Source organism: Mustela nivalis, assembly GCF_964662115.1.
Source record: "Mustela nivalis genome assembly, chromosome: 16".
Taxonomy (NCBI): domain Eukaryota; kingdom Metazoa; phylum Chordata; class Mammalia; order Carnivora; family Mustelidae; genus Mustela; species Mustela nivalis.
This window is the reverse complement of record NC_139035.1, coordinates 23,193,104-23,219,368: the sequence shown is the minus strand read 5'-3', so window position 1 is coordinate 23,219,368 and position 26,265 is coordinate 23,193,104. Positions and strand designations below refer to the sequence as shown.

The 26,265-nt window shown below is 41.7% G+C and overlaps 1 protein-coding gene and 1 long non-coding RNA gene across 5 annotated transcripts in view; one reads left to right on the top strand and one right to left on the bottom strand.

Moving 5' to 3' along the window:
* Positions 1 to 18,346, bottom strand: part of ABL2 (ABL proto-oncogene 2, non-receptor tyrosine kinase) — a 114,315-nt gene extending 95,969 nt beyond the window's left edge. Inside the window, exon 1 of one of the 4 annotated variants that reach the window (XM_082704073.1) lies at positions 17,848 to 18,346. In XM_082704073.1, the coding sequence (XP_082560199.1) occupies positions 17,848 to 18,004 (157 nt within the window). In that variant the 5' untranslated portion in view covers positions 18,005 to 18,346. The remainder of the gene's footprint in view (positions 1 to 17,847) is intronic. The other 3 variants (XM_082704074.1, XM_082704075.1, XM_082704076.1) reach the window with 3 other exon arrangements.
* Positions 1 to 26,265, top strand: part of LOC309850341 — a 208,821-nt gene that overhangs the window by 29,590 nt on the left and 152,966 nt on the right. The gene's annotated exons all lie outside the window — the stretch shown is intronic.

Genomic DNA, 26,265 nt, shown 5'->3' with positions numbered 1-26,265 from the left:
AAAATATTTAGCAAACAGTAAAGCAAACCAGGGTAATCATCACTGCTCTCCACTAAATATTCCAGCTGCCTTCGCAGGCACAGGCAAAACTGCATCTTCCCCAACCCTGTGACATGATTTAAGGCCACACAATTTGCTCTGGCCAATGAAATAGAAGAAGTAGTGATGGGGGCACCTGGTGGCTCAGTCGTAGGTATCTGCTCTTGATCTCAGGGTCATGAGTTCAAACCCAGCCCTGGGTTCCACACTGGGTGAGAAGCCTACATTAAAAAAAAAAAAAAAAAGGTGATATATGTCTCTTCCAACTTTTAAAGTTTCCACTAGTATTTGATTTCTCATTCCTCTTCCCCATGCAATGGCATCTGCCAACTTTCCAGCCTGGGTGTCTCATTACAAAAGATGGGCACAGCCCCTCTCTTACCTCCCGCCAAGCCCTTCCACCAACATACATGCAATGATCCACACTGAACATGTACTGTGAGTGACAAACTTTTGATGGGTTATTCCACTAAGATCAGCAGGGGAGCTATTGTTACCAACCCATAACCTAGTCTACCCTAACCAGACAGACCAACTGATTCTTAAGTTAATGTAAAAAAATAGGCAATAAAGGAGACCCAGGAATATTCTGAACATGAAGAGCAATGAAGAACCAGCCCTACTAGTTAGCAGCAATAATAAACTGGTAAAATGGTAATACTAACTATATGCCAAACACTGTTCTAAGAACTTTATATACATGAACTCATTTATACCTTATAACAACCTAATCAAATAGGTATTATCATCATCTCCAATTTACAAATAAGGACACAAAACTACAGGGATGTTAAGTAACTTGGCAAAGGACACACAGCTAAGGAAGTGATAAAGACAAGATTTTAAAGCAAAGCAGTTTAGCACAAGTCCATATTCTTTTTTTTTTTAAGAGTTTATTTATTTATTTGACAGAGAGAGATCACAAGCAGATGGAGGCAGGCAGAGAGAGAGAGAGAGAAAGAGAAAGCAGGCTCCCCACCGAGCAGAGAGCCTGATGCGGGACTCGATCCCAGGACCCTGAGATCATGACCTGAGCTGAAGGCAGTGGCTTAACCCACTGAGCCACCCAGGTGCCCCACAAGTCCATATTCTTAACCACCACGCTATCCCACACATTATAGAAAGTACCACAGGGCGCCTGGGTGGCTCAGTGGGTTGAGCCACTGCCTTCAGCTCAGGTCATGATCTCAGGGTCCTGGGATCGAGTCCCGCATCGGGCTCTCTGCTCAGCAGGGAGCCTTCTTCCCTCTCTCTCTCTCTCTGCCTGCCTCTCCATCTACTTGTGATTTCTCTCTGTCAAATAAATAAATAAAATCTTAAAAAAAAGAAAAAAATCTATAGAAAGTACCACAGTTAGGAGGCACCAGAGTGGCTCAGTCAATTGGAAAATCCAAACCTTGGTTTCGGCTCAGATCATGATCTCAGGATCATGAGACTGAGTCCCACATGGGGCTCCATGTCTGTTTCAGATTCTTTCTCCTTCTCCTTCCCCTTTTGCCCCTACCTGCTTACGCATGCACTCTCTCTCAAATAAAATCTAAAAAAAAAAAAAAAAAGATACCAAAATTAAAACAGCATGTACTGGCACATAATTAGACAGGCAAATCATCAGAACAGAAAATCCAAAAATAGAATTAAATGTGCACAGGATTTTAGTATACAATAAAAGATAGTTTATTTGGGGTGCCTGTGTGGCTCAGTTAATCTGTATTCAGCTCAGGTCATGATCCCAAGGTCCTAGGATTGAGCTCCACATCAGGTTCCCTGCTTTGCAGGGAGTCTGCTTCTTCCTCTGCCTGTCGCTCCCCTTGCTTGTGCTCTCTCTCTCACACTCTGCCAAATAAATAAGTAAAATCTTTAAAAAAAAAAAAAAAAAAAGATAGTTTATTCAATAAGTGGTTATTATGAAATATCCATATCCTTTCTTTTTTTTTTTTTTAAGATTTTATTTATTTATTTATTTATTTGACAGAGAGAAATCACAAATAGACGGAAAGGCAGGCAGAGAGAGAGAGGGAAGCAGGCTCCCCGCTGAGCAGAGAGCCCGATGCGGGACTCGATCCCAGGACCCTGAGATCATGACCTGAGCCGAAGGCAGTGGCTCAACCCACTGAGCCACCCAGGCGCCCATCCATATCCTTTCTTGTCATCAAGTTCAATTCAAGGCATTTATCCTAGAGCTACACTAACATGTTTGCAAAAAATAATAAGGCTTTTCACTGCAGCACTGTTTATAAAACAACCTAATTATATAATTTATCCCTATAATGAAATGCTATGCATGCATTAAAAAAAAAAAAAGAAAGAAAGAAACAGGGGCGCCTGGGTGGCTCAATGGTTAAGCCACTGCCTTCGGCTCAGGTCATGATCTCAGGGTCCTGGGATCGAGTCCCGCATCGGGCTCTCTGCTCAGCAGGGAGCCTGCTTCTGCCTCTCTCTCTCTCTGCCTGCATCTCTGCCTACTTGTGATTTCTCTCTGTCAAATAAATAAATAAAATCTTTAAAAAAATAAAAAATAAAAAATAAACAAGTTCTTTATTTACTAACATGAAAGAATCCCCAAGATAAATTAAGTTGAAAACGCCAAGGTGCAGGGGCACCTGGGTGGCTCAGTGGGTTAGGCCGCTGCCTTCGGCTCGGGTCATGATCTCAGGGTCCTGGGATCGAGTCCCGCATCGGGCTCTCTGCTCAGCAGGGAGCCTGCTTCCCTCTCTCTCTCTCTCTGCCTGCCACTCTGCCTACTTGTGATCTTTCTCTGTCAAATAAATAAATAAAATCTTTAAAAAAAAAAAGAAAAAAAAAAAAGAAAACGCCAAGGTGCAAAACAATGCATACATACATGTTTCCACTGGTCTTAAAAAAAAAAAAAAAAGGATTGGGGAGATACACAGGCATACACATACATATAAACTATATCTCTGGAAGTATACACAAGACGCTGGTGAATGGATTGCCAAAATTTGAGTGGCCAGAGGAAAGGAAGTGGCAGGAACATTTCCATACCATATGAATTCTAAACCATGTAAAGATACTGACCATTCAATAAACAGACAAATTATTTAAATTTTAAAAGAGTAAGGGGCACCTGGGTGGCTCAGTGGTTTAAGCCTCTGCCTTCGGCTCAGGTCGTGATCTCAGGGTCCTCGGATCGAGCCCCGCGTTGGGCTCTCTGCTCAGCTTGGAGCCTGCTTCCCCGCCTCTCTCTGCCTGCCTCTCCACCTACTTCTGATCTCTGTCTATAAAATAAATAAACAAAATCTTTAAAAAAAAATTTTTTTTAAAGAGTAAGACTGAGCCATTGAACAGCAAGGATTAATGCCAAAAGAATATATTGAGAGTTTTCATGATAAAAAGAAGCTCACAGCCATTACACTTCATATACAAGCTAAAACGGAGAAAGCCAGCTGGAAGAAAAGGAAAACTGAACAGATGTATACAGCAAAAAAGATGCCAAAACCTTGTAGCCTCTGAAAGAGAATGATGGAGCATGCAGTCTCAATTTCTAGTTGCTTACCGGCTCCAGTTTCCGTAAGGACCAGCTGCAGAAGGATTCCTATCTACGGAGTGTCATGATCCCCAGGGCACCCACATACAATTCTCCCTTCTACCACCTTCTGGAGTTAGCACCACTGGTTCGCCATTCCTTTTTACCTTAGAGCCCCTAGCTAGCTCTTCTACCTATATGAATGAGAAAGCACTTTAGGATGACTTCCAAGTGCCCCGTGTAGAGAAGAAAGATTATGATTTACCTAAGTGCTAGAGATAACTAATCAGAATGCTGATAATTGTGTCAAAACAGAATAAAACTACAAACTACACTTACCTATATATCCAGAAGCACTGAAATCTGATAACTAAACAGAGGCACATAACAAGTCTAAGTACAATATACTACCTTGTATTAAGGCCTCAACATGGTCATAATTGTTATTTAAATCATTTGGAACTTATAAAACTTAAGTATATTAACCAATAAAAATACCAGCCATTTTTGTTAAGTTGCTTTTCTACCACTTTTTTTTCTATCGCTTTGTTGCTTTTTTATCATTTTTTGAGCACTTTTATCATTCACCATGCACTCTCTGGGAATTTTATACATAATCATTTTCACAACAACTCTGTAAAGTAGGTACTATTAGCATGACTATCTTATAGATGAAAAAACAGAGAAAATAAGTAACTTGTCCAGAAATACTATTTCCAAGGTCTCCCAGGGTTCTAAATTTGTCATACCTTTGTCAAGATACCAAAGTCACAAATGTAATCCAGGCTTTAAACCCACACAGTCTAACACCAGAATCCTTGCTGTTAACAGCATGCTTAAAAATGGCTGCAACTCTGACTGATGTTTACAACTGAAAGCACTCAACTAGGGAACCCAAATGCTTCAAGAATTCCAAGTGTAAAAAATCTGTTCACATCAAGATCAGAGAGCAAACAGTCATTCTTGGTAGATCAGTAATCTCATAAATTTAATATGTATATATTTTTTTAGATTTTATTTATTTATTTGTTTGTTTGACTGACAGAAATCCAAAGTAAGCAGAGAGGCAGGCAGAGAGAGAGAGGAGGAAGCAGGCTCTCCGCTGAGCAGGGAGCCCAATGTGGGGCTCGATCGCTCGATCCCAGGACCCATGACCTGAGCTGAAGACAGAGGCTTTAACCCACTGAGCCACCCAGATGCCCCCGTAAGAGATTCTTAATCTCACAAAACGAACTCAGGGTTGTTGGGGAGGCGGGGTAGGGATAGGGTGGCTGGGTTATGGACACTGGGGAGGGTACGTGCCATGGTGAGTGCTGTGAAATGTGAAAGCCTGATGATTCACAGATCTGTACCCTGGGGTAAATAATGTATTATATGTTAATATAAAAAAAAATCTGTATACCCAAGGTGGGGCTCAAACTCATGACCCTGAGATCAAGAGTCACATGCTCTACTGACTGAGCCAACCAGGTGCCCCCTGGGGGGGAAATTTTTTTTTAAGTAAGCTCTATGCCCAGTTTGGAGCCCAACACTCACAACCCTGAAAGCAAGACCGGAGCTGACATCAAGAGCTGGACACTTAATTGACTGAGCCACTTAAAAGGGATACCTAAAAATACTTAAAAAGTGCTAAATTTATAGTTGCTACCAAAACCCAAAAATATTTATCCAAAGTCTGGAGTACCTAGCTCACAATGACTCTCCTGAAAAGTCCTTCTCATACATGGTATGCCCACAGCAGCCAAACACATTCTAGGTCAGAAGTTTTCCACCAGAGGTAATTTTACCCCCAGAAGGACACTGGCAATATCTACAGACATTTTTTGGTCATCACAATTAGGTGAGTGCTATTGGCATTTAGTTATTAGGAGCCAGAGTTGCTGCTAAACATCCTACAATGCATGTGATAGTCCCCACTACCACCACAACAAAATCCAGCCCCAAGTGTCAATATTATGGAGACTAAGGAATCCTATTATGGGTGAACTCACCACCAATCACAGTGACTGTCCAAGGAGTTTAGAAATGAGGCTAAGAAATGAAAGTTTACTTATAAACCATCCTCTTGATCAAAGAAATTTTAAAGAACTGGAAAGTGTGATATGAATTGAACGCCTAAGAGGGAAGAATCAAGTGAGTAAATAGTTAAAACAAAAGTCAACAAATAAATATTGCCTGAGTTTCTAGCAGCCTTTCACTTCCTGTTTCTGGACCAACCTAGCTGCATTATTGTACTTGAGCAGCCAATGTCCCATATAAATTTTCTATAGATTACATAATCTAGAATTGGTCTCTATTACTTTTAACCAAGAGTCCTACTCACACATATCACCCAAAGAAAACTGCTAAGGTAGAGAAGACTTGACTATAGTACACAATAGTTCGACACTGTTAAATCAGAAATAAATAAGTGAATCAAATCAATTTGGTGAAATTTTATAATAATGGAAACCAATGGTGAGATATAGAAAAAAGACCAATGACCACTAATCTATAAATATATATAAATATATGGATAGCAGAGGAAATAGGTTAGGCAAATAATGTGAAAACAGTCAAAACGTCCTAAACTAGCTAGGGAGGTGGGAGAGATGGGGTAGCTGGGTGATGGATATTGGGGAGGGTATGTGCTATGGTAAGTATTCTGAACTGATGAATCACAGACCTGTACCCCGGAAACAAATAATACATTATATGTTAATAATAAAAAAAAAGTCCTAAATTAGCAAGACAACCAAAATCCAAATATATAGGTAGTACATTACATAAAGATTCAGAAATAATCCTTTAAGATAGATTTCTCAAAGATTTACCTATTAAGCTCTTGAGCTTTAAAAGGAAAAATTTTATATAACTCAACAGCACAAAAATTCTATTAAAAAATGGGCAGAGGAGGGGCACCTGGGTGGCTCAGTGAGTTAAAGCCTCTACCTTCAGCTCAGGTCACAATCCCAGGGGATCAAGCCCTGTATCGAGCCCTGTATCAGGCTCTCTGCTCAGCAGGAAGCCTGCTTCCTCTCTCTCTGCCTGTCTCTCTGCCTACTTGTGTCAAATACTGTCTGTCAAATAAATAAATAAATAAATAAATAAATAATCTTTTTTAAAAAAAATTTTTAAACAGGCAGAGGAAATGAACATCTTTCCAAAGAGACACAAAGAGCCAACAAGGATATGTTTCATATCCTTGTGCTGAAAAATCACTAATCAGAAAAATGTCAGTCAAAAACCACAATAAGGGGCGCCTGGGTGGCTCAGTGGGTTAAGCTGCTGCCTTCGGCTCAGGTCATGATCTCGGGGTCCTGGGATCGAGTCCCGCATCGGGCTCTCTGCTCAGCAGGGAGCCTGCTTCCTTCTCTCTCTCTCTCTGCCTGCCTCTCAGTGTACTTGTAATTTCTCTCTGTCAAATAAATAAATAAAATCTTTAAAAAAAAAAAAAAAAACACAATAAGATATCATCTCACACCTGTTAGAATAGCTATAACCAAAAAAGATGAGATGACCAGTGTTATCACCCTTGTGCATTGTTGGTGGGCATGTGAACTGGTAGAGCCACTATGGAAAATAGTATGAAGGTTCCTCAAAAAAATTAAAAAAATAGAACTACCATATAAGCCAGCAATTCCACTTCTAAGTCTGTACCCAAAAAATGACACTTAAAATTACAACAATTATAAAATGCCCACAAATAAGCCTAACAAGAAATACCCAAAACAGTAACTGAAAACTCTTTTTTACTTAAAGACATTTTTTACTTATAGGCAAAAGGATACCTTACTCTTTGAATTAAGTACACAATGATGCAACAGTGTCAATTTGCCTGCAAATTAACCAGTAATTTTACAGATTTTTTTTTAAGATTTTATTTATTTATTTGACAGAGAGAAATCACAAGTAGATGGAGAGGCAGGCAGAGAGAGAGAGAGGGAAGCAGGCTCTCTGCTGAGCAGAGAGCCCGATGCGGGACTCGATCCCAGGACTCTGAGATCACGACCCGAGCTGAAGGCAGCAGCTTAACCACCCAGGCGCCCAGTAATTTTACAGATTATCCAAATCCCATCAAAATCTAAATTTCTAAATCTTAACAATCTAAATCCTAGTGATCTTTGAAGGTCATAATAATAATATGCAAATATATTTTGAAAAAGAACACAATGATGGGGAGCTACTCAAATAAACACATATGCTTTAAGCTTATAATCAAATTATTATAAATAAAACAATGTGTAGGAAGAGAAAGAGGAATGGAATCATGTAGATAATTTTTCAAAGGTGTGTACATTTAAGATTTTGACATATGAGAAATATGGCTCTTCAAAGCAGTGGGAACTGATAAGCTATTTTGTTAGTGCAATGGAAAAATATTAAGTTGGTTCCAACCATCAATGAATGAATGAATGAATGGATGGATAGATGGATGGATAAATATTTCACATAAGTTCAAGTTGGTAATGTAAAGGGAAAAAATACCAGAAGAGAAAAACAGATCTTTGATAATCTTGTAAACAAATATTCATCAACTTAGAAAAATGGCTAATATCTAAACAAAATGGTTATTATATGTATCTAAATGATGCAACACGATAAAGCTGTTGAAAAGAATGGCAGATTGACACATACTGGCATAGAAAGGTCTTCCAGATACATTAAATACAAAAAAAACAAATCCGGGAGAAAAAAATTCATACAGTTCAATACTATTTATGAAATGGCAAGAGAACTCTAAGTATGTACACTTTTATACATGTAAATATATACAACGTTCTGGAAAAATACAAATCAAACCACGAACAGTACTTACCTCTAACAACAGAACAGAATGGTGGGATTATCAAAGGTTAGTCTTGGTTTAGTCTTGGTTATATGCTTTTGTATTAATTTGGTCTTTTTATATTGCGATACCTCTTCATAGGTTTATATACAATTAAAACTACAATCTCAAAACAAAAAGGAAGCTATTTAACAAAAACCTTAATGTATCAACCTTTCTTTCCTGTAAGAAACACGTAAGTGGGTGTGCTTGGGTGGCTCTGTGGGTTAACCATTCAACTCTTGGTTTTAGCTGAGGTCAGGATCTCAGGGTTATGAGATCAAGCCCTGTGTCCGGCTCTGTGTTCAGCATGGAGTCTCCTTGTCCCTTTCCCTCTGCTCCTTCCTCTCTCTTAAATGAATAAAATCTTGAAAGAAACAAAGGAAGAGGGGCGCCTGGGTGGCTCAGTGGGTTAAGCCACTGCCTTCGGCTCAGGTCATGATCTCAGGATCCTGGGATCGAGTCCCGCATCGGGCTCTCTGCTCAGCAGGGAGCCTGTTTCCTCCTCCTCTCTCTCTCTGCCTGCCTCTCTGCCTACTTGTGATCTCTCTCTGTCAAATAAATAAATAAAATCTTAAAAAAAAAAAAGAAGATACGTATTAAAAAAAAAAAAAAAAAGAAACAAAGGAAGAAAGAAAAAGGGACTCCTAGGTGGCTCAGTCGGTTAAGATCTGCTCTCCACTCAGGTCTTGATCCTGGGGTCCTGGGATCAAGTCCTGCATCATCATGGGGCTATTTGCTCAGCAGGGAGCCTACTTCTCCCTGACTGCAGCTGTGCCTACTTGTGCTCTCTGACAAATGAATAAAATCTTAAAAAAGAAAGAAACAAACAGATGGGTGATACCAACTCTGCCTGTTAGTATGCTAGTTTTAGGAAAATGTTTTCTTAGTAATTATCTAGAACCACAAAATGCTAAGTGGCAATCTTTAGTCCTAACTCAGTATTGTTATTTTAATTTGCTGGAATTACTATAGAGAGAGGAACAGGCTAACAGACAGTATGCATACATACTATATATTAGATGAAGCCACAGATCATTTTCTTTGACCCTGACCACATCAAGTGAAAGGTTTCTGAAACTCCCCTGTCTTTGGAAAGCAAACCAGAGAATATAAATTGCCTGGCTGGGCCTGTGGAGCTTTGTGTCCTGCTAGATCAAAACCCCACACTGGCAGAGTTCACCATGGAGAAGCCAGCAATTCTACCACCACAGACTCAGCACATTTACAGCATGAAGCAAAGAGGCACAGGGGAGGCTTAACAGATTCCTAAGTTTTTAGCAATCATAATGAAATGTGGCACAGTATTGTACTTAATGTGTATCAACCTATGTATTTGAGTGAAAGTTTAAGCAAAACAATACTGAGAAATTTTTCTAACTAGTGTAATAATCATAAATTTACACACTGAAATTATGCACTCAACTCAAAAAGGCAGGATTAGCAACCAAGGGTTATTGTATACAGTATCACACTTCCATACATGCAGACACACAAACCAGTAAGGATGTTCACCAACATCTATTTTAGCAGCATCAGTCTCTTGGACAGCTGTTCTAAATTACACCTGATCATGATCCCAGGGTCCTGGGATCAAGCCCACATAGGGCTCTCTGCTCAGCAGGGAGCCTGCTTCCACTCCTCCCTCTCTGCCTACTTGTGATCTCTGTCAAATGAATAAATAAAATCTTTAAAGAATAAATAAATAAATAAATAAATAAATAAATAAATAAATAAATTACACCTGAAAAATTCTCTCAGAGGCATTAAAATAAGCAATTACCGGGGGCACCTGGGTGGCTAAGATGGTAAAGCATCTGCCATGGGCTCAGGTGATGATCTTGGGATCCTGGAATGGATCTCCACATCCGGTTCCCTACTCAGTGGGGAGTCTGCTTCTCCCTCTCCCTCTGCCCCCAATTTGTTCTAATAAATAAGTAAAAATCTTAAAAATCTTAATTTATAAAAAGCAAAGAGAGTTGTAATCTGTAAGATGGAGAAAGTATAAAATTATATAAAATATGACATATATTAATATATTAATATATTAATAGAAGTCCCATGTTAAATTATATAAAACATAAAATTTTAAGGGGTGCCTGTGTGGTTCAGCCGGTTAAGCATCTGCCTTCAACTCAGGTCATGATCCCAGGGTCCTGGGATCAAGCCCCATGTCAGGCTCTCTGTTCAGCAGGGAGTGTGCTTCTCCCTCCCCTTCTGCCTGCTATTTCACCTGCTTGTGCTCTCATTCTCCATCAAATACACAAAATCTTTAAATACATATATTTTTATATATAAATATATAAATGTACATACTACACAAACAAACATACACACACGGTTTTAAGTATGAAATACCAGTAACGCTAAGCCTCGAAGTTAGGACCATAGTTCCACATTACAGTGAGATTCCAAACAGCATCCTGAGTACTTACTGCTCCCTTTGTTATACCATAATATTGGGAGTCTCAATTAATAGCCACAGAATATACAGACCCAACTCTGGCCTACCATTCTGAAAACCTCATCACTGGTCTCAAGAGAGATTTTAAAAAACTAAAACTCACAGATACAGATGTACGTGGACACATCCTCCAAAAGGCCCAACATATACCAAAAATATAGTTACAAATAGGTATCCCAGTATCTTTGGGCTCTAATCTCTTTCAGCTGGCAAGCAGGGGGTTACGCTTTTAAATGAAAAAACATGCCTGACACATAGCAGTCAATAGGTGGCAATTCTTTCTTCACCACTTCTTCTAAAAACTGAGGCCCACCTAAATCTGTCAACAGAACCCTGTGTCCTACCTTCTTTCTCTCTAATACTCTAGATTCTTTCAAAGTAAGTCTCTCAACAGACCTCCAAACATATGAACTTTCAGAGATCAAAAAAAGCTGAGGCTAAAGCAAAAAGACATCTCTCTTTGTGCCACCAAAAGATGGTTTAAGATGGTGGACACTTGCATACAGACACACCCGACTTGGAACAAATGGACTTTTGAACCAGTTTTAAGTAGAACAGAATCAATACGTTAGATTTTCTGACACAAATGACAATCTCTGAATAATCCTGATTCATTACTATTCTTAATTTCACATCACTCAAAGTGTTCTCTTAGTTCTCAAACTGCTGCCCCCAATAAGAAGCATCAGCAAGGGGCGCCTGGGTGGCTCAGTGGGTTAAAGCCTCTGCCTTCGGCTCAGGTCATGATCCTGGGGTCCTGGGATCGAGCCCCGCATCGGGCTCCCTGCTCAGCAGAGAGCCTGCTTCCTCCTCTCTCTCTGCCTGCCTCTCTGCCTACTTGTGACCTCTGTCTGTCAAATAAATAAATCTTTAAAAAAAAAAAAAAAAAAAGAAGAAGCATCCAGCAATACCTGGAAATTTGTCAGAAATGCAAATTCTTAAATCCCACCTCAGACCTGAATCAGAACCACTGGGGATGGGACCCAGCAATCTGTATTTAACAAACTCCCCACAAAGTTTGAGAACTATTCTATAAAATCTGGTGAAGACTCTACAGTGAAACTCCAAATTCATCTATTCCAAAAGAAATCTGTTAACACCGACAAGGTTAACATTCTCAAGTATTCTGAAATCTATGTGTAGTATATGATAAAAAGCACATCTTTTTCTTTAAAAAGAAACTTTACAATGAGAGGTAAAAATAATGCAGGGAAGCACAAAAAGGTCTCAAAGGATATCAGATGAAGGAAGTTTTATTATGAAGTCATTAAATATTAACCAGAAAACAAATGTGCCAGCTCAGAATGAGGTCTCTACCTAAACATTACATTTGCATTGGCCTGTGTTTCTGGTTCACCTTCTCCAAGGGGGTGGGGGGGAAACATTCCTATAAAAAGAGTCAGTGAGGGCGCCTGGGTGGCTCAGTGGGTTAAAGCCTCTGCCTTCGGCTCAGGTCATGATCCCAGGTCCTGGGATCGAGCCCCGCATCGGGCTCTCTGCTCTGCAGGGAGCCTGCTTCCTCCCCTCTCTCTCTCTGCCTCCCTCTCTGCCTACTTGTGATTTTTCTCTGTCAAATAAATAAAATCTTAAAAAAAAAAAAGTCAGTGAAAAAGAACCATGGGCTATGTGTCCTCTGACTGACACCCAGCCCCTAAGACAAATCATTCTAAGAGAATAACACTTAAAACACTAATTCAGGGGCGCCTGGGTGGCTCAGTGGGTTAGGGCCTCTGCCTTCGGCTCAGGTTGTGATCCCAGGGTTCTGGACTCGAGCCCTACATCAGGCCCTCTGACTGGCAGGGAGCCTTCCTCCTCTCTCTCTGCCTGCCTCTCTGCCTACTTGTGATTTCTGTCTGTCAAATAAATAAATAAAATCTTTTTAAAAAATAAAATAAAACACTAATTCAGGGGCGCCTGGGTGGGTTAAGCCTCTGCCTTCGGCCCAGATCATGATCTCAGGGTCCTGGGATCCAGCCCTGCATCAGGCTCCCTGCTCGGCGTGAAGTCTCCTCCCTCTTCCTCTGTTGCTCCCCCTGCTCATAGTCTCTCTCTCTCAAGTAAATAAATCAAATCTTAAAAAAATAAAAAAATAAATATATGTGCACCCCTATATTTACTGCAGCATCATGTACAGTAGCCAAGATATGGAAGCAGCCCAAGTGTCCAACCACAGATGAATGAATATGTGGTGTACACACACACACACACACACACACACACACACACACACACACCCAATTAGAGTATTACTCAAGATGAGATCTTGCCATTTGCGACAACATGGATAGACCTGGAGGATATTATGTTGGTGAAAAACAAATACGATATGATTTCACTTACATATAGAATCTAAAAAACAAACGAATGAACAAGAAGAAGAATCAGACCTATAAACAGAAAACTGATGGTTGCCAGAGCAGAAGAAGTTGGGGGGGAAGGATGAGCAAAATAGGAGAAAGGGTGTGGGAGATACAGGCTTCCAGTTATTACAGGAATAAAAAGCACAGCATGGGGAATATATGCACTGGTCCTGTTATAGTGCTGTAAGGTGACATATGGTAGTTACACGTGTGGTGAGCATAGCATAATGTATATCATTGTTGAATCTCTATGTTGTACTCCTGAAACTAATGTAACATTGTGTACTAACTATAATTCAAATTGGAAGAAAGGAAAAAAAGGGGGTAACATTTACTTTCAGAGAAAGTAAGGCCTAATGTGAATTCAGGTCCCCAAAATTTCCCTACCTTTTTTTTTTTCTTTTTAAAGATTTTATTTATTTGACAAAGAGAGAGAAATCACAAGTAGGAAGAGAGGGAGGCAGAGAGAGAGTGGGGAGGAAGCAGGCTCCCTGCAGAGCAGAGAGCCTGATGTGGGGCTCAATCCCAGGACCCTGGGATCATAACCTGAGCCGAAGGCAGAGGCTTTAACCTACTGAGCCACCCAGGCGCCCCTTCCCTACCTTTTTGATGCTTTCTCAAAGTCAAGAGTCACCTCAGAGGAAAAAAAAAAAACTCAGAAAAAATAGAAACTTAAAATGTAAGTGGTAAGACAATGCTACGCTTTAGCATGCCCTCAAAATGACAACAGCAGTGTTTTATTTACAAAACATGTTCACATACAACTGACACAATCTCTACAACCATCTCAAAATAAGTGACAACACTCCTACTTATTGAATACTTAGTACATAATTTTATGAAGCTGGAAGCTGTAACTCTTTAGCAATGTCAGAAGACGAGATGTGAATGCAATTCTACTTCTAAAACCCATGTTCTCTAAATCTCTTCACTGGAGCAAAATTTGGAGGCAAAGCCATGAGTTTCAGGTCCATAATTTAACAGTTATGTGACCTTAGGAAGTCATTTAATTCCTTTAACTCCTCACCATTTATAAAACGGGAAGATTAATACCTGCCCCTACCTATTTCAGAGTAAAGAGAATTGTTTTAAAGATCAAATGAAATAGGGACGCCTGAGTGGCTCAGTGGGTTAAGCCGCTGCCTTCGGCTCAGGTCATGATCCCAAGGTCCTGGGATTGAGTCCCGCATCAGGCTCTCTGCTCAGCAGGGAGCCTGCTTCCTCCTCTCTTTCTCTCTGCCTGCCTCTCTGCCTACTTGTGATCTCTGTCAAATAAATAAATAAAATCTTAAAATAAATTAAATTAAATTCTCTTGCAACAGCCTTCCTATTCTTTTCTACACTACCATTTTCAACCTGGGGTGCCCACATCTTTCATTCTGCAAAGATTAAAACATGAAGTATAGATCCAAAATAAAGAAGTAAGTAAATAAGTCCATTTAAAATGATGAAATTGGGGCGCCTGGGTGGCTCAGTGGATTAAGCCCCTCAATAGGCTCTATGCTCAGCGGGGAGTCTGCTTCTCTCTCTGCTCTTCACCCTGCTTGTGCACCCACAGGTGCTCTTTCTCTCTGTCACACTCTCTCTCAAATAAAGTAAAATCTTAAAAAAAAAAAAAAGTACCAGAATATTTTTAAAGTTTATAAACACTCATCTGTCTAGAAGTAGTACTAGAAGTAAATAAAGTAACCTTTATTTCCTATATTATCCACTAATGACAGTCTTTTCTTACTAAACTTCAGCAACAAACTTACCCTGTCCCATCCTTTTGATCTGCTTCTGACTTCCAAAATTGCTTATTACTTAAGCCAATTTCAAAACTTCATAGTCTCTGACTCACCCCTAAAAATATACTATTTTTATAATAGTAGTGGTAGTAATCGCAGCAGTTAATAATATCAGCTCTTACTATTGGTCAGGCAACTAGTGCCTTATGAATATTAACTAATTTAGTCTTGGTACTATTATTAATGGTGCTCTTATCCCCATTTTACCAATGGAGTCCAAGGTATAAAAAGTTAAATAACTTGCCCAGAATCACACAAATAAACAGGTGAGGCGGGTTTCAAATCCAGGCAGAATGGCCGCAGAGTACATGCCCTTAATACTCCAAAGTGATCTCTCTTTCATCCTCTATACTGAATCATGAAGTCCTTCAAGTTCTATAAGGGACAGCAACATTCCCAGAGCCCAGTTAGGTAACAGGTAGTCAAAAAAACTTTTGTTCATGGAATGAAATATCCCTCAAACTTACTCCTATTTCCTTTGCCTCCACTTAAGGCCAGTCTTTCAGCATTACACACCTGGGTTTGTTGATATATCCTATGAATTAGCCAATCATGTAAACTGATATAAAGTCCTCTGCCACATTTTCCATCACCCAGGCCCAATCAAACATACCCAAAGCTTTTTTGCCATCACTTCAATTAGAATCATAAAATCTTAGAGTCAGAAGGTACCTCAGGGATCATCCAATCCTACATTTTGCAGATAAAGAAACCCAAAGATGGCAAGTAACTAAGTCACACAGCCAGGTGGAGCCAGGACCAGAACTTGATTCCTGCAGTTTTTGCTCTAGGATTGACTCCTGCAGAACTTGCTTCATTCCCAACAGATGTCTCCTCACCACCCCAACAAGAAATCATGTTAATTCCCACTGTTTATACTCAAGTTGTCCCTCCTGCCCAGCCTGCCCTCTTTTCCTTGCTCCATAGATCCAAATCCTTCCATCCTTCAAAATCTCTTGCTATTCTGTTCTTCATGACATTCCTCCTTCTCAGAAAAGTTTGTCTTCAATAAGGTGCTGGAGGAAGAAAATCACTGTTGCCTGCTGGGCCAAGTTTAATGCATTCTAACACTTACCATAAAGCTAGGCTACTTGGATGATCTTCCTTGAAAGCGTGCCATCCATTCCTCCATTGTTCTAGGAAGTCATTTTAATAAAGACTAACTCACATATAACACCTTCATAAAATGTGCATATATATGGAAGAGAAGCTCACTCACATCTTTAACAGTAGACATGTAACACCTAAATAGCCCCAAATCACTTGTTATCTTCTTCATATAGAAACAACTCAGCATATTCACAAAGTCCAAATCCAGAGCTCTTTGATACAACTCAGCTGGCAGCCACAGTTCCTTGGGATCATGGCTCACTGCATACTACCATCTATCATTACTTCCTCCCAAACTCCCATTTCTAACAAATATTTCACACTTCTTTTTCTTCCTCCTCTTCTGTACATTGTGCAATTTGGACACCCTCTTTTATTCTTTATTATTAGTGAAACGTATTTGCCACCCCTCATCCAACCTCAACTATCCAGTCCTTTGTATAATAAGTCATAGCTATCTCTTCAGCCTAAGGTCGTATGGTATCCCAACCCCATGAAGGTCAATTTGTTCTTCCCCCTCCCCACTCTTCCTTCCTCTAGAAAACTGGTCCCAAAAGTAGTGTGGATGCAGCTCAGAGGAAGCACAAAAAGATCTACTTGACTGCAGGAAATAAAAAATATTGGAAATCTCATTATAGGGGCACCTGGGTGGCTCAGTGGTTAAGCCTCTGCCTTCAGCTCAGGTCATGATCTCAGGGTCCTGGGATAGAGCCCCACATCGGTCTCTCTGCTCAGCAGGGAGCCTGCTTCCCCCTCTCCCCTCTGCCTGACTCTCTGCCTACTTGTGATCTCTTTCTCTTTGTCAAAAAAATGAATAAATAAAATCTTAAAAAAAAAACCTTTCATCATGTTTTCATCTCATCCCTTCCTAAATTCTGTTTCTGAGTGCATGTAGAAGTTACATAACATATTGATACAACAGAACAAGTACATATATAATTAACGATAACAAATTCTTGGGAGTGTGTGCTCTTTTACCGATAAGAGGATATGATCAAAAGAGTTGGAAGACAACCATTCTAAAAACACCTTGATAATGAGGTCAAAGTAATAGGTCCCAAACTATACAGAAGATTTATGTACACATGCACACACTGTAGGAAGAAAACTCCTGTGCATATCCAAAGTCCTAACCATGCCCACCAACCTCTAACCGCTGCCGGGTTCTCAGAATCGCGTCCTACTCAAAAGAAAACGTAGGACAGTCTGGCAATGCCTTTCATTTCCAGTCTGGGCTGAGGGGTGGAAATCCCAAAGCGCTGAGATACTACCCTTATCTTTGCCTTATCAGAGTATTTCAAGTCACTGCTCACTATTCTGACACTGTTCACAGTCTGACTTAGACGTGTGTATACTTTATACGCCACCAGCTCCAGAGATTCAGTTCCTATTTCCAAATCCCTCGAGGCACAACCGATTCCCTTCGCTAACGACCGATTTACACTAACACCTACTGGACTGAGCTCACACCTCCCAGCATCCTCGCCTCCCCAGCGGATACTACCCACCGTCTTCCCCGAGCCACACAGTGTGCCCCAGGGAAGAGGACAGTCCATCCACCGCCCCTCAGACCACTTCTCTTCCCTTCTCCGCCCCCAGGAGCTGCCAGCCAGGCTGGAGACGGGAGGGGGGAGGGGTGTGACTCGCCTCCCGCGACTGGCCCAGATGGCAGCGGATTCCGCCCCCACTCTCAGGCACCCCGCCACCCCTAGACCCCTTAGAGCTGCCTGTCTCCTTCCCACCCCGCCCCAACCCCACCCCCGGCCTCCCTCACGCCAGCTCCCACACACACTCACCATGCTGGGTGAAGATATTGAAGCCGGCCTCTGTGGTGCGCCCCGCCAGGTCCCGCCTGCGGCCGGAGGGCCTGGCTGCACTGCTGACCCGGATCCCGCGAGGTTGCGGCTGCTGAAGCCCCGGAGCCTCCCCAACGCGGCCCACCTGCTGCCCCATCCCTGCGCTCGCGTACTCCCGCGCCCCCGCCGACCCCAGGTCACATTCCTACTCGGCTTCGGCCTCAGGCTCCCGGCGCTGCTCCGGCCTCTCCTTCCCAGCCCAGGCCCCGGCCCCGAGCGGTAGGGCCGTCGGCGGTTCCGCACGCAGACTCCTCAAAGCAGCCGCCGCGCTGCCTCTCGGCGACTCACAGATTCTCCTTCTCGTTCCTCCCGCGGCTCCGCGTCCCCAACACCGCCGCCGCCGCCGCCATCTTTGAACCACCGAGCGCTGGGAAAGCGTGGGACAGAGCGTCTCCCGCCCCCCACCCGACCAGTCACCTCCGCTACTCGGAGGGAGGGCTTCCCGGCGACCCCGCCCCGCCCCGGCCCCACCCCGCCCGCGCCGCCCCCGCCTCCTCGCGGGGTAGGTCCCCCCACTGCCCACCGCGTCGGCCAGTCCACCGCTCCTTCGGGTTTTTCGGTCTCTGGGTGTCTTCGCGCCACCTGGGCCTCCCAGGTCTGAGTTCGTCCTAGCCGACCCCTCCCAGCTCCGGCTCTACATTGCTACCTACCGCCTTTTGGAGCTGGACGGTCTAAAGCCTTCCTTGTCCCACCTCCACTTGTCAAATGAGTCCGTTGCGCTGAGCCCCCCAGGTAGCTCTGCTAAAGAGCAGGCACAGTTGAAAAAGGAAAGCACAAGGCATTTGCAGCTTGCCATCCAGTTGAGGATCCCTGAAACGCCCAGGAGAATCCCTTCCAACTCCATTGTCAGCAGCAGGCCTAGAGTCGAAGATTATACAAAATTTACAGGAAGGTAGTAAAAAGGTACATTATTATTTTATTGTAATTTTTTGAAATTATTTCATGATGTTAAATTGCAGTCGCCTCCGTTGTCTGTACTCTGCCGTCTCATTGGAGAAGCAGTTGTGGCCCCATTCCTCATATTACCATGAATTTCTCTTGACTTCCTTCACCGTCTAACCATACCTGTGTTTCTGTTACCCTTACAATTCTTGACAGTAAAGCTAATCTTTGCACTGGTGTGATTTATATACAGTGCTCGTGGTCAGGTCTTCTTTCCATGACAAAGGGGAAAAGAAAATTTTTCTTTGACCCTGCTTCTGAGTCAGATCTTTTTTTTTTTTTTTTTTTTTTTTCTGAGTCAGATCTTATCATTAATTTATATTGCCTAAAGAGAGTGACGCCAACAGCTGTTTTTTATACATGCACCCGCATATATATGTACAAATATTCACTAATCATTGCCCTTTTGCACATTCTGCTTCTTAATACTGACCCAGTTTTTTTTTTTTTTTTTTTAATACTTATTAGGTATTTGCTCCTGGGCAAATATTTAACCTTCTGTGTGTCAGTTCTTTTATCCATGAAGCAATGGTTATAACAATAATACCTATAGGGCTGTTGTTAGAACTAAATTGGTTAACATTAAAAAATAATAATAATAAATAAATAAATAAATAGGTTAACATGAAGCTCTTTTTTTTTTAAACTTTTTAAAAGATTTTTATTTTTTTATTTGACAGGCAGAGATTACAAGTAGGCTGAGATGCAGGCAGAGAGAGAGGAGGAAGCAGGCTCCCCACTGAGCAGGGAGCCAGATGTGGGGCTGGATCCCAGGACCCTGGGATCATGACCTGAGACGAAGGCAGAGGCTTTAACCCACTGAGCCACCCAGGTGCCCCTAACATGAAGCTCTTAAAACAGTATTTGACATTTAATGAGCGTCATAGAAGTATTAGTTCAAAAAAATTAATGTTTTCAGAAGTCCATCAGATTTTCCAAGCCTAATTTTCTCAAGTGGTACAACTTAAATTATGGAATAAATGCTACAGTATTTATTCAGGTGAGCCCCCCTTCCACTTGCCACCAGCTAACAAAAAAACACCAATCAACCAATTAAAACATGTAGAATCAAATAGCACTTTATTAGTCATTCCTACATGGTTATGCACACATGGACTATATTATGTAATTCATTATAATTATATCACATATATTATATATATATAACATGATAAATGTGAGATATATATATATATCATGGACTATAATCCATGATTATTCCTACATGATTATGCACACATGGACTATATAATATAATTCTTATTTTGCATATGAGGATTCCTCTACCATTGATTCTTAGGATCCTTTCTAGACTAAAGCAAATATTCTGTAAGGGGAGATTAGGATATATGCATTATCTTGTAGATATTTTCCATTCTTTCATTTTCAAAGTGAATTGGGAACTTTAAGAATGAACCTTTAAGAATGGGAATTTTAGGGCGCCTGGGTGGCTCAGTGGGTTAAGCCGCTGCCTTTGGCTCAAGTCATGATCTCAGGGTCCTGAGATCGAGTCCCGCATCGGGCTCTCTGCTCAGCAGGGAGCCTGTTTCCTCCTCTCTCTCTGCCTGCCTCTCTGCCTACTTGTGATCTCTGTCAAATAAATAAATAAAATCTTAAAAAAAAAAAAAAAAAAGAGGGGCGCCTGGGTGGCTCAGTGGATTAAAGCCTCTGCTTTCAGCTCAGGTCATGATTCCAGGGTCCTGGGATAGGGTTCTAGGATCGAGCCCCGCATCGGGCTCTCTGCTCAGCGGGGAGCCTGCTTGCCTTCCTCTCTCTGCCTGCCTCTCTGTCTGCTTATAATCTCTGTCTGTCAAATAAATAAATAAAATCTTTAAAAAAAAATGGGAATTTTATAGGGGCACCTGGGTGGCTCAGTGGGTTAAAGCCTCTGCCTTCCGCTCAGGTCATGATCCCAGGGTCCTGGGATCGAGCCCCACATCAGGCTCTCTGTTCAGCAGGGAGCCTGCTTCCTCCTCTCTCTCTGCCTGCCTCTCTGCCTACTTGTGATCTCTGTCTGTCAAATAAATAAATAAACAAAATCTTTAAAAAAAAAAAAAGAATGGGAACTTTATAGACTAGGTAGAAACCTATTTCATTAGGCATGGGAAATTATTTCATCTCAATATAACCAAAGCAAGATGACTTACCTGAGGACAACATTTAAACAATCCCAAGTAGTATCATCTCAAATTGAACTGTGGGGCAGCTGTGAGCTCCAGGCAGGGGCAGAAACCAGATGAAAAAAAAGTAGCGGGGATGATACACAATAGCCCAGGGACAACCTCAACCAACCGATAGCCTGGGTCTGGCATGGAAGAGCAGACAGACCCATCACCAACATTAACAAAGCACACAGAAGACATAGATGCTTATCATCTTTACCTTCCCTGTAATAGGAGCAATACCACTATTTCCAGAAGCAAGGGACTTGTGAGCAATGCTCCCTTTCTTCACCACTCTGCGTTTCCAGGCTATCATCACACTCTTACTGTCTTTCATATCTATTTCTTTCTCTACCTCTGTGTGAACACAGTGTTCATTTAGACTCAGGTCATATCTACTGGATTCTTCTGCTATTATAAGCCTTTCCTTCCTAAATTCCTGACCTTTAGTACCAAGCAACTCACTAAGACAAAAACATTTCTTCCTCTCATCACTTGGACAATGTTTCCCCTGCCCTTCATTATGTGCAATGCCCAAATTTTTCACCTGTTTCAAAATTATTTTCCAGAACATCCTGGATTATAATTGTTTAAGGTATGTCATCTCTTGGTCCTCAAACCCCCACCCCTCCTACGGCATGCATGGGTATTTCATCCAATTAGCTTATTTCATGATGTTTTCTTTCTTAGTTATGACTTTTGCAATAATCATATTCTCCCCAATATGGCTCCCAGGTGACTCCTCTTATAGTACTCGGGATTCTATTCGGATCCTGCCTCCTTCGTAAGAGAATCCCAGACACATCCACAGATGCTTAATTTCCCTGGATTCTACCAGTCCATACCTAAAACAACCACAGCTGGTAACAATTCTCTGCCTTAACATTCAATTACCTTCCTCTAACGTAATTGGAGGGAGGGGAGTGTTGCAATGCTGCACTGATCCCTGTGCATTTTGATCCCTGCATCTCCAGGCTGGTAAATTTGCTTAATTTTGACATGGGGCTCAGCATCACAGGGTTGGAAAGAGCCTTCAAGTTCACCTAGGCTAATCTGGAATTCCCTTGACAGTAACTTCAGTGACGGAACTCATTTATTTGGAGGAGTTCTTTTGTTTCTGTTTCTGGTTTTTTTTTGTTTGTTTTTTAAGAGAGAGTCAGGGGCACCTGGGTGGCTCAGTCGGTTGAGTGTCTGTCTTTGGCTCAATCCTGGGATTGAGCCCAGTGGGTATCTGGTTCCCTGCTCAATGGGGAGCCTGCTTCTCCCTCTCTCTGCCCCTACTCATGCTCTCTCTATCTCAAATAAATACATAAAATCTTTTAAAAATAAAACAGAGAGGGGTGCCTGGGTGGCTCGGTGGGTTAAAGCCTCTGGGTCTTGGGATCAAGCCCCGCATTGGGCTCTCTGCTCAGTGGGGAGCCTGCTTCCCTTCCTCTCTCTCTGCCTGCCTCTCTGCCTGCTTGTGATCTCTGCCTGTCAAATAAATAAATAAAGTCTTTAAAAAATAATAAGATAAAAAATAAAAATAAAACAGAGAGCAGGCAGAGGGGGATGGAGAAGAAGCCTCCCAGCGAAACAGGGAGCCAGATGCCCTTTGGGCTTAGTCCCGGAACTCTGAGATCATGACCTGAGCTGAAGGCAGACACTCAGCCAACTGAGAAACCCAGGCACCCTTAAGGAGTTCTAATTGCTAAAAAGTTCATCCTAAAGATAAACTGACACCTGCCTCCTTGAAACTTCTACCTGTTTCACCCTGGTCCTAGTTCTACCCAGTAGCTGAACAAAACAAATCTAACCTTTCTTTTACACAACCACCCTTCAAATATTTGAGAACTGTCATGTGGCCCCAAATCTTTTCTTTTACTACTTGTGTACATGTATATGCTTCTTTAGTTATGTTTATCTCTGTTTATATTATCTACATGAGCTAAAAATATTTAGGTAGATAAATTGGAAGAAAAAAATGTCATTTTATACGTAGCCTTTTTCTTTTTCTCCCCAGCTTTATTGAAATGTAATTGACATACAACATGCGGTTTAAGTTGTACAACGTGGTGACTTGATACACATATTTTGCAAAATGATTACCACCGTTGCTTTAGTAAACACCTCCACCACATCATATAATAACCATTCTGTTTTTGTGGTGAGAACATTTAAAATCTACTCTTATAGCAACTCCCAAGTATATAATACAGTATTATTAGGTATAATCACCATGCTGTACATTAGATCCCCAGAGCTTATCCCCAAATTAGATGTTTTGGCCAACATCTCTCCATTTCCCCCACCCCACCCCTGCTACATTCTAGTTTCTGTTTCTATGAGTTTAGCTTTTTTATTTTTATTTCATTATTTCTCAAAGGTTTTATTTTTAAGTAATCTCTATACCCAACACAGGGCTCGAACTCACAACCCCTAAATTAAGGACTGAGCCAGTGAGTACCTCGAGTTTGACTTTTTAGATTCCACACTGAAGTGACCCACAGTATTTGTCCTTGTCTGTCTGACTTATTTCATTTAGCACAATGCCCTCAAGGTCAATATCTGTTGTTGCAAATGAAGGATCATATCTTTCTCATGGCTGAATGATATTCCCGTGTGTGTGTGTGTGCGTGCGTGCGTGTATGTGCGTATCACATCTTTTTTTTTTTTTTTAAGATTTTATTTATTTATTTGACAGACAGAGATCACAAGTAGACAGAGAGGCAGGCAGAGAGAGAGAGAGGGAAGCAGGCTCCCTGCTGAGCAGAGAGCCCGATGCGGGGCTTGATCCCAGGACCCTGATATCATGACCTGAGCCGAAGGCAGCAGCTTAACCCACTGAGCCACCCAGGCGCCCCGTATCACATCTTTTTTATCCATTCCTTTTAAGCTTTTTGTGCATGCTGTACTTTAGATTTGTTTATGTGTGGTTTGTCTCTGCAGTGTTCTTGTATTAAATCTTTAAAGGCCTGTACAGTGCCAAATACAGTTCCATTTATAGATCGATATTTTAAAAGTTTTTTTGGATGACAATGAAGAGGTGGAGGATTCTTATCTGGCTGGGATAGAGTAAGTCATTCTCTTTGAAGATAAGGAGTTGAATTAAATGACCTCTTGTTTTTTTAGCCCCATGGGTCTATGATTCAATATTTCTTTGATTAAAAAACTTTATTATTTATTAAAGATACTCTTTCAAACAATTAGCAAAATGCTATATAAAATGTTACAGGTTGCAGTAATAGCATCTATTCATTGTAAATTAATAAATTAGTACTCACTCCTTTTCTGTGGTAACAATAACAAGCTGGCTAAACAATCCATTTGACATAGCCCATCAGTAAATGTAGAGTAGTAGAACTGGGCCTAGTTTGTAACTTATGTGTCACTATACACATTGTTTCCATTAGATCCTGGATCCCAAGACCCTGAGATCATGATCTGAGCCAAAGGCAGATGCTCAACTGCTCATACACTTTGTTAATTTTTTTCAAGATTTTATTTATTTGAGAGAGAGACAGACATAGCAGCAGAGATAGCAAAAGATAGCACAAGAGGGAGAAGCAGGCCCCCCACCAAGCAGGGAGCCTGACTCAGGGCTCAATCCCAGCACCCCGGGATCATGCCCTGACACGAAGGCAGACACTTAACCAGCTGAGCCACCCAGGTGACCCTACATACATGTTGCTTCAATTGCGTAACAAACCATCCCCAAACCTAGGGCTTAAAAGGACAGTGATTTATTACTCCTTGCAATTCTACAGATGGCTGGACAGTTCTGCTGAGGGCACCTCAGCTCACTCATGTGACAGCATTTGGAGGAAGGGTCAGCTGAGCTGGAAGGTTCACAATGGCCTCATTCACATATCTGGCAGTTGGTGCTGCTGTCAGTTCAAGCTCGGTTCTCCTCCATCTGGCCTCTCATGGGCTGAACTGTGCCCTCCCCCAAATTCATAGGTTGAAGCTTATGACTCTATTTGAAGATAGGATCTTTAAAGAGGTGATTAAGTTAAGATAAGGTCATTGTGGGGCACCTGGGAGGCTCAGTGGGTTAAGCCTGCTTCCTCCTCTCTCTGCCTGCCTCTCTGCCTACTTGTGATCTCTCTCTCTCTGTCAAATAAATAAATAAAAATCTTTAAATAAAAGATAATAATGGGCACCTGGGTGGCTCAGTGGGTTAAGCCGCTGCCTTCGGCTCAGGTCATGATCTCAGGGTCCTGGGATCGAGTCCCGCATGGGGCTCTCTGCTCGGCGGGGAGCCTACTTCCTCCTCTCTCTCTCTCTGCCTGCCTCTCCAACTACTTGTGATTTCTCTGTGTCAAATAAATAAATAAAATCTTTAAAAATAATAATAATAATAATAATAATAATAATGAGGTCATTAGGGTGACTCTATTCCAATATGACCAGTGTTCTTATAAGAAGAGGAAGTTGAGACACAACCCACACCAGAGAAGATCACATGAAGACTTGGAGAGAGAAGATGGCTATCTACACACCAAGGAGAGGTCTTGGAAGAAACCAACCCTACTGAAATCTTCATCTCATATTTCCAGTCTCCTGAACTTTGACAAAATTAATGTCTGTTGTTTAACTCGCCCAGTCTGAAGTACTTTGTTATGGCAACACTAGCAAACTGAAACAAACAATCTAACCTTAGGGAGTCAGAGGTGAATTGGTTTGCTAGGGCTGCTGTAACAACACACCACCGCCACGGTGACTTACATGACAGAAATTCGTTTTCTCACAGTTCTGCAGCCTGGAAGTCTGAGGCCACAATGTCAGCAGGGCTGATTCTGAAGGCTGTGAGAAAGAATCTGTTCTCTCTCTGTCTCCTAGCTCCTGGCAATTTGCTGGTGATCTCTGGTGTGGAGAAGCAGCATCCAATCTCTGCCTATCTTCACAAGTTTGCTGCTCTTTCTGTCTAAATTTCCCCCCATTTGGGAGCGCCTGGGTGGCTCATTTGGTTAAGCATCTATCTTCCACTCAGGTCATGATCCCAGAGTCCTGGGATTGGGTCCCACATTGGGCTCCCTGCTCAGCAGGGAGCCTACTTCTCCCTTTCCCTCTGCCTACTGCTCTGCCTATTTGTGATCTCTCTCTACCTTTCTGTTAGATAAATAAATAAAATCTTGTGATCTCTCTATATATCTATATCTATAAATAAATAAATAAATACCCCCCCCCTTTTAAGGACCTCTGTCCTATTGGATTAGGGCCTATCCTAATGACCTGATTTCAACCTGACTGCCTCCCTACAGACTCTATCTCC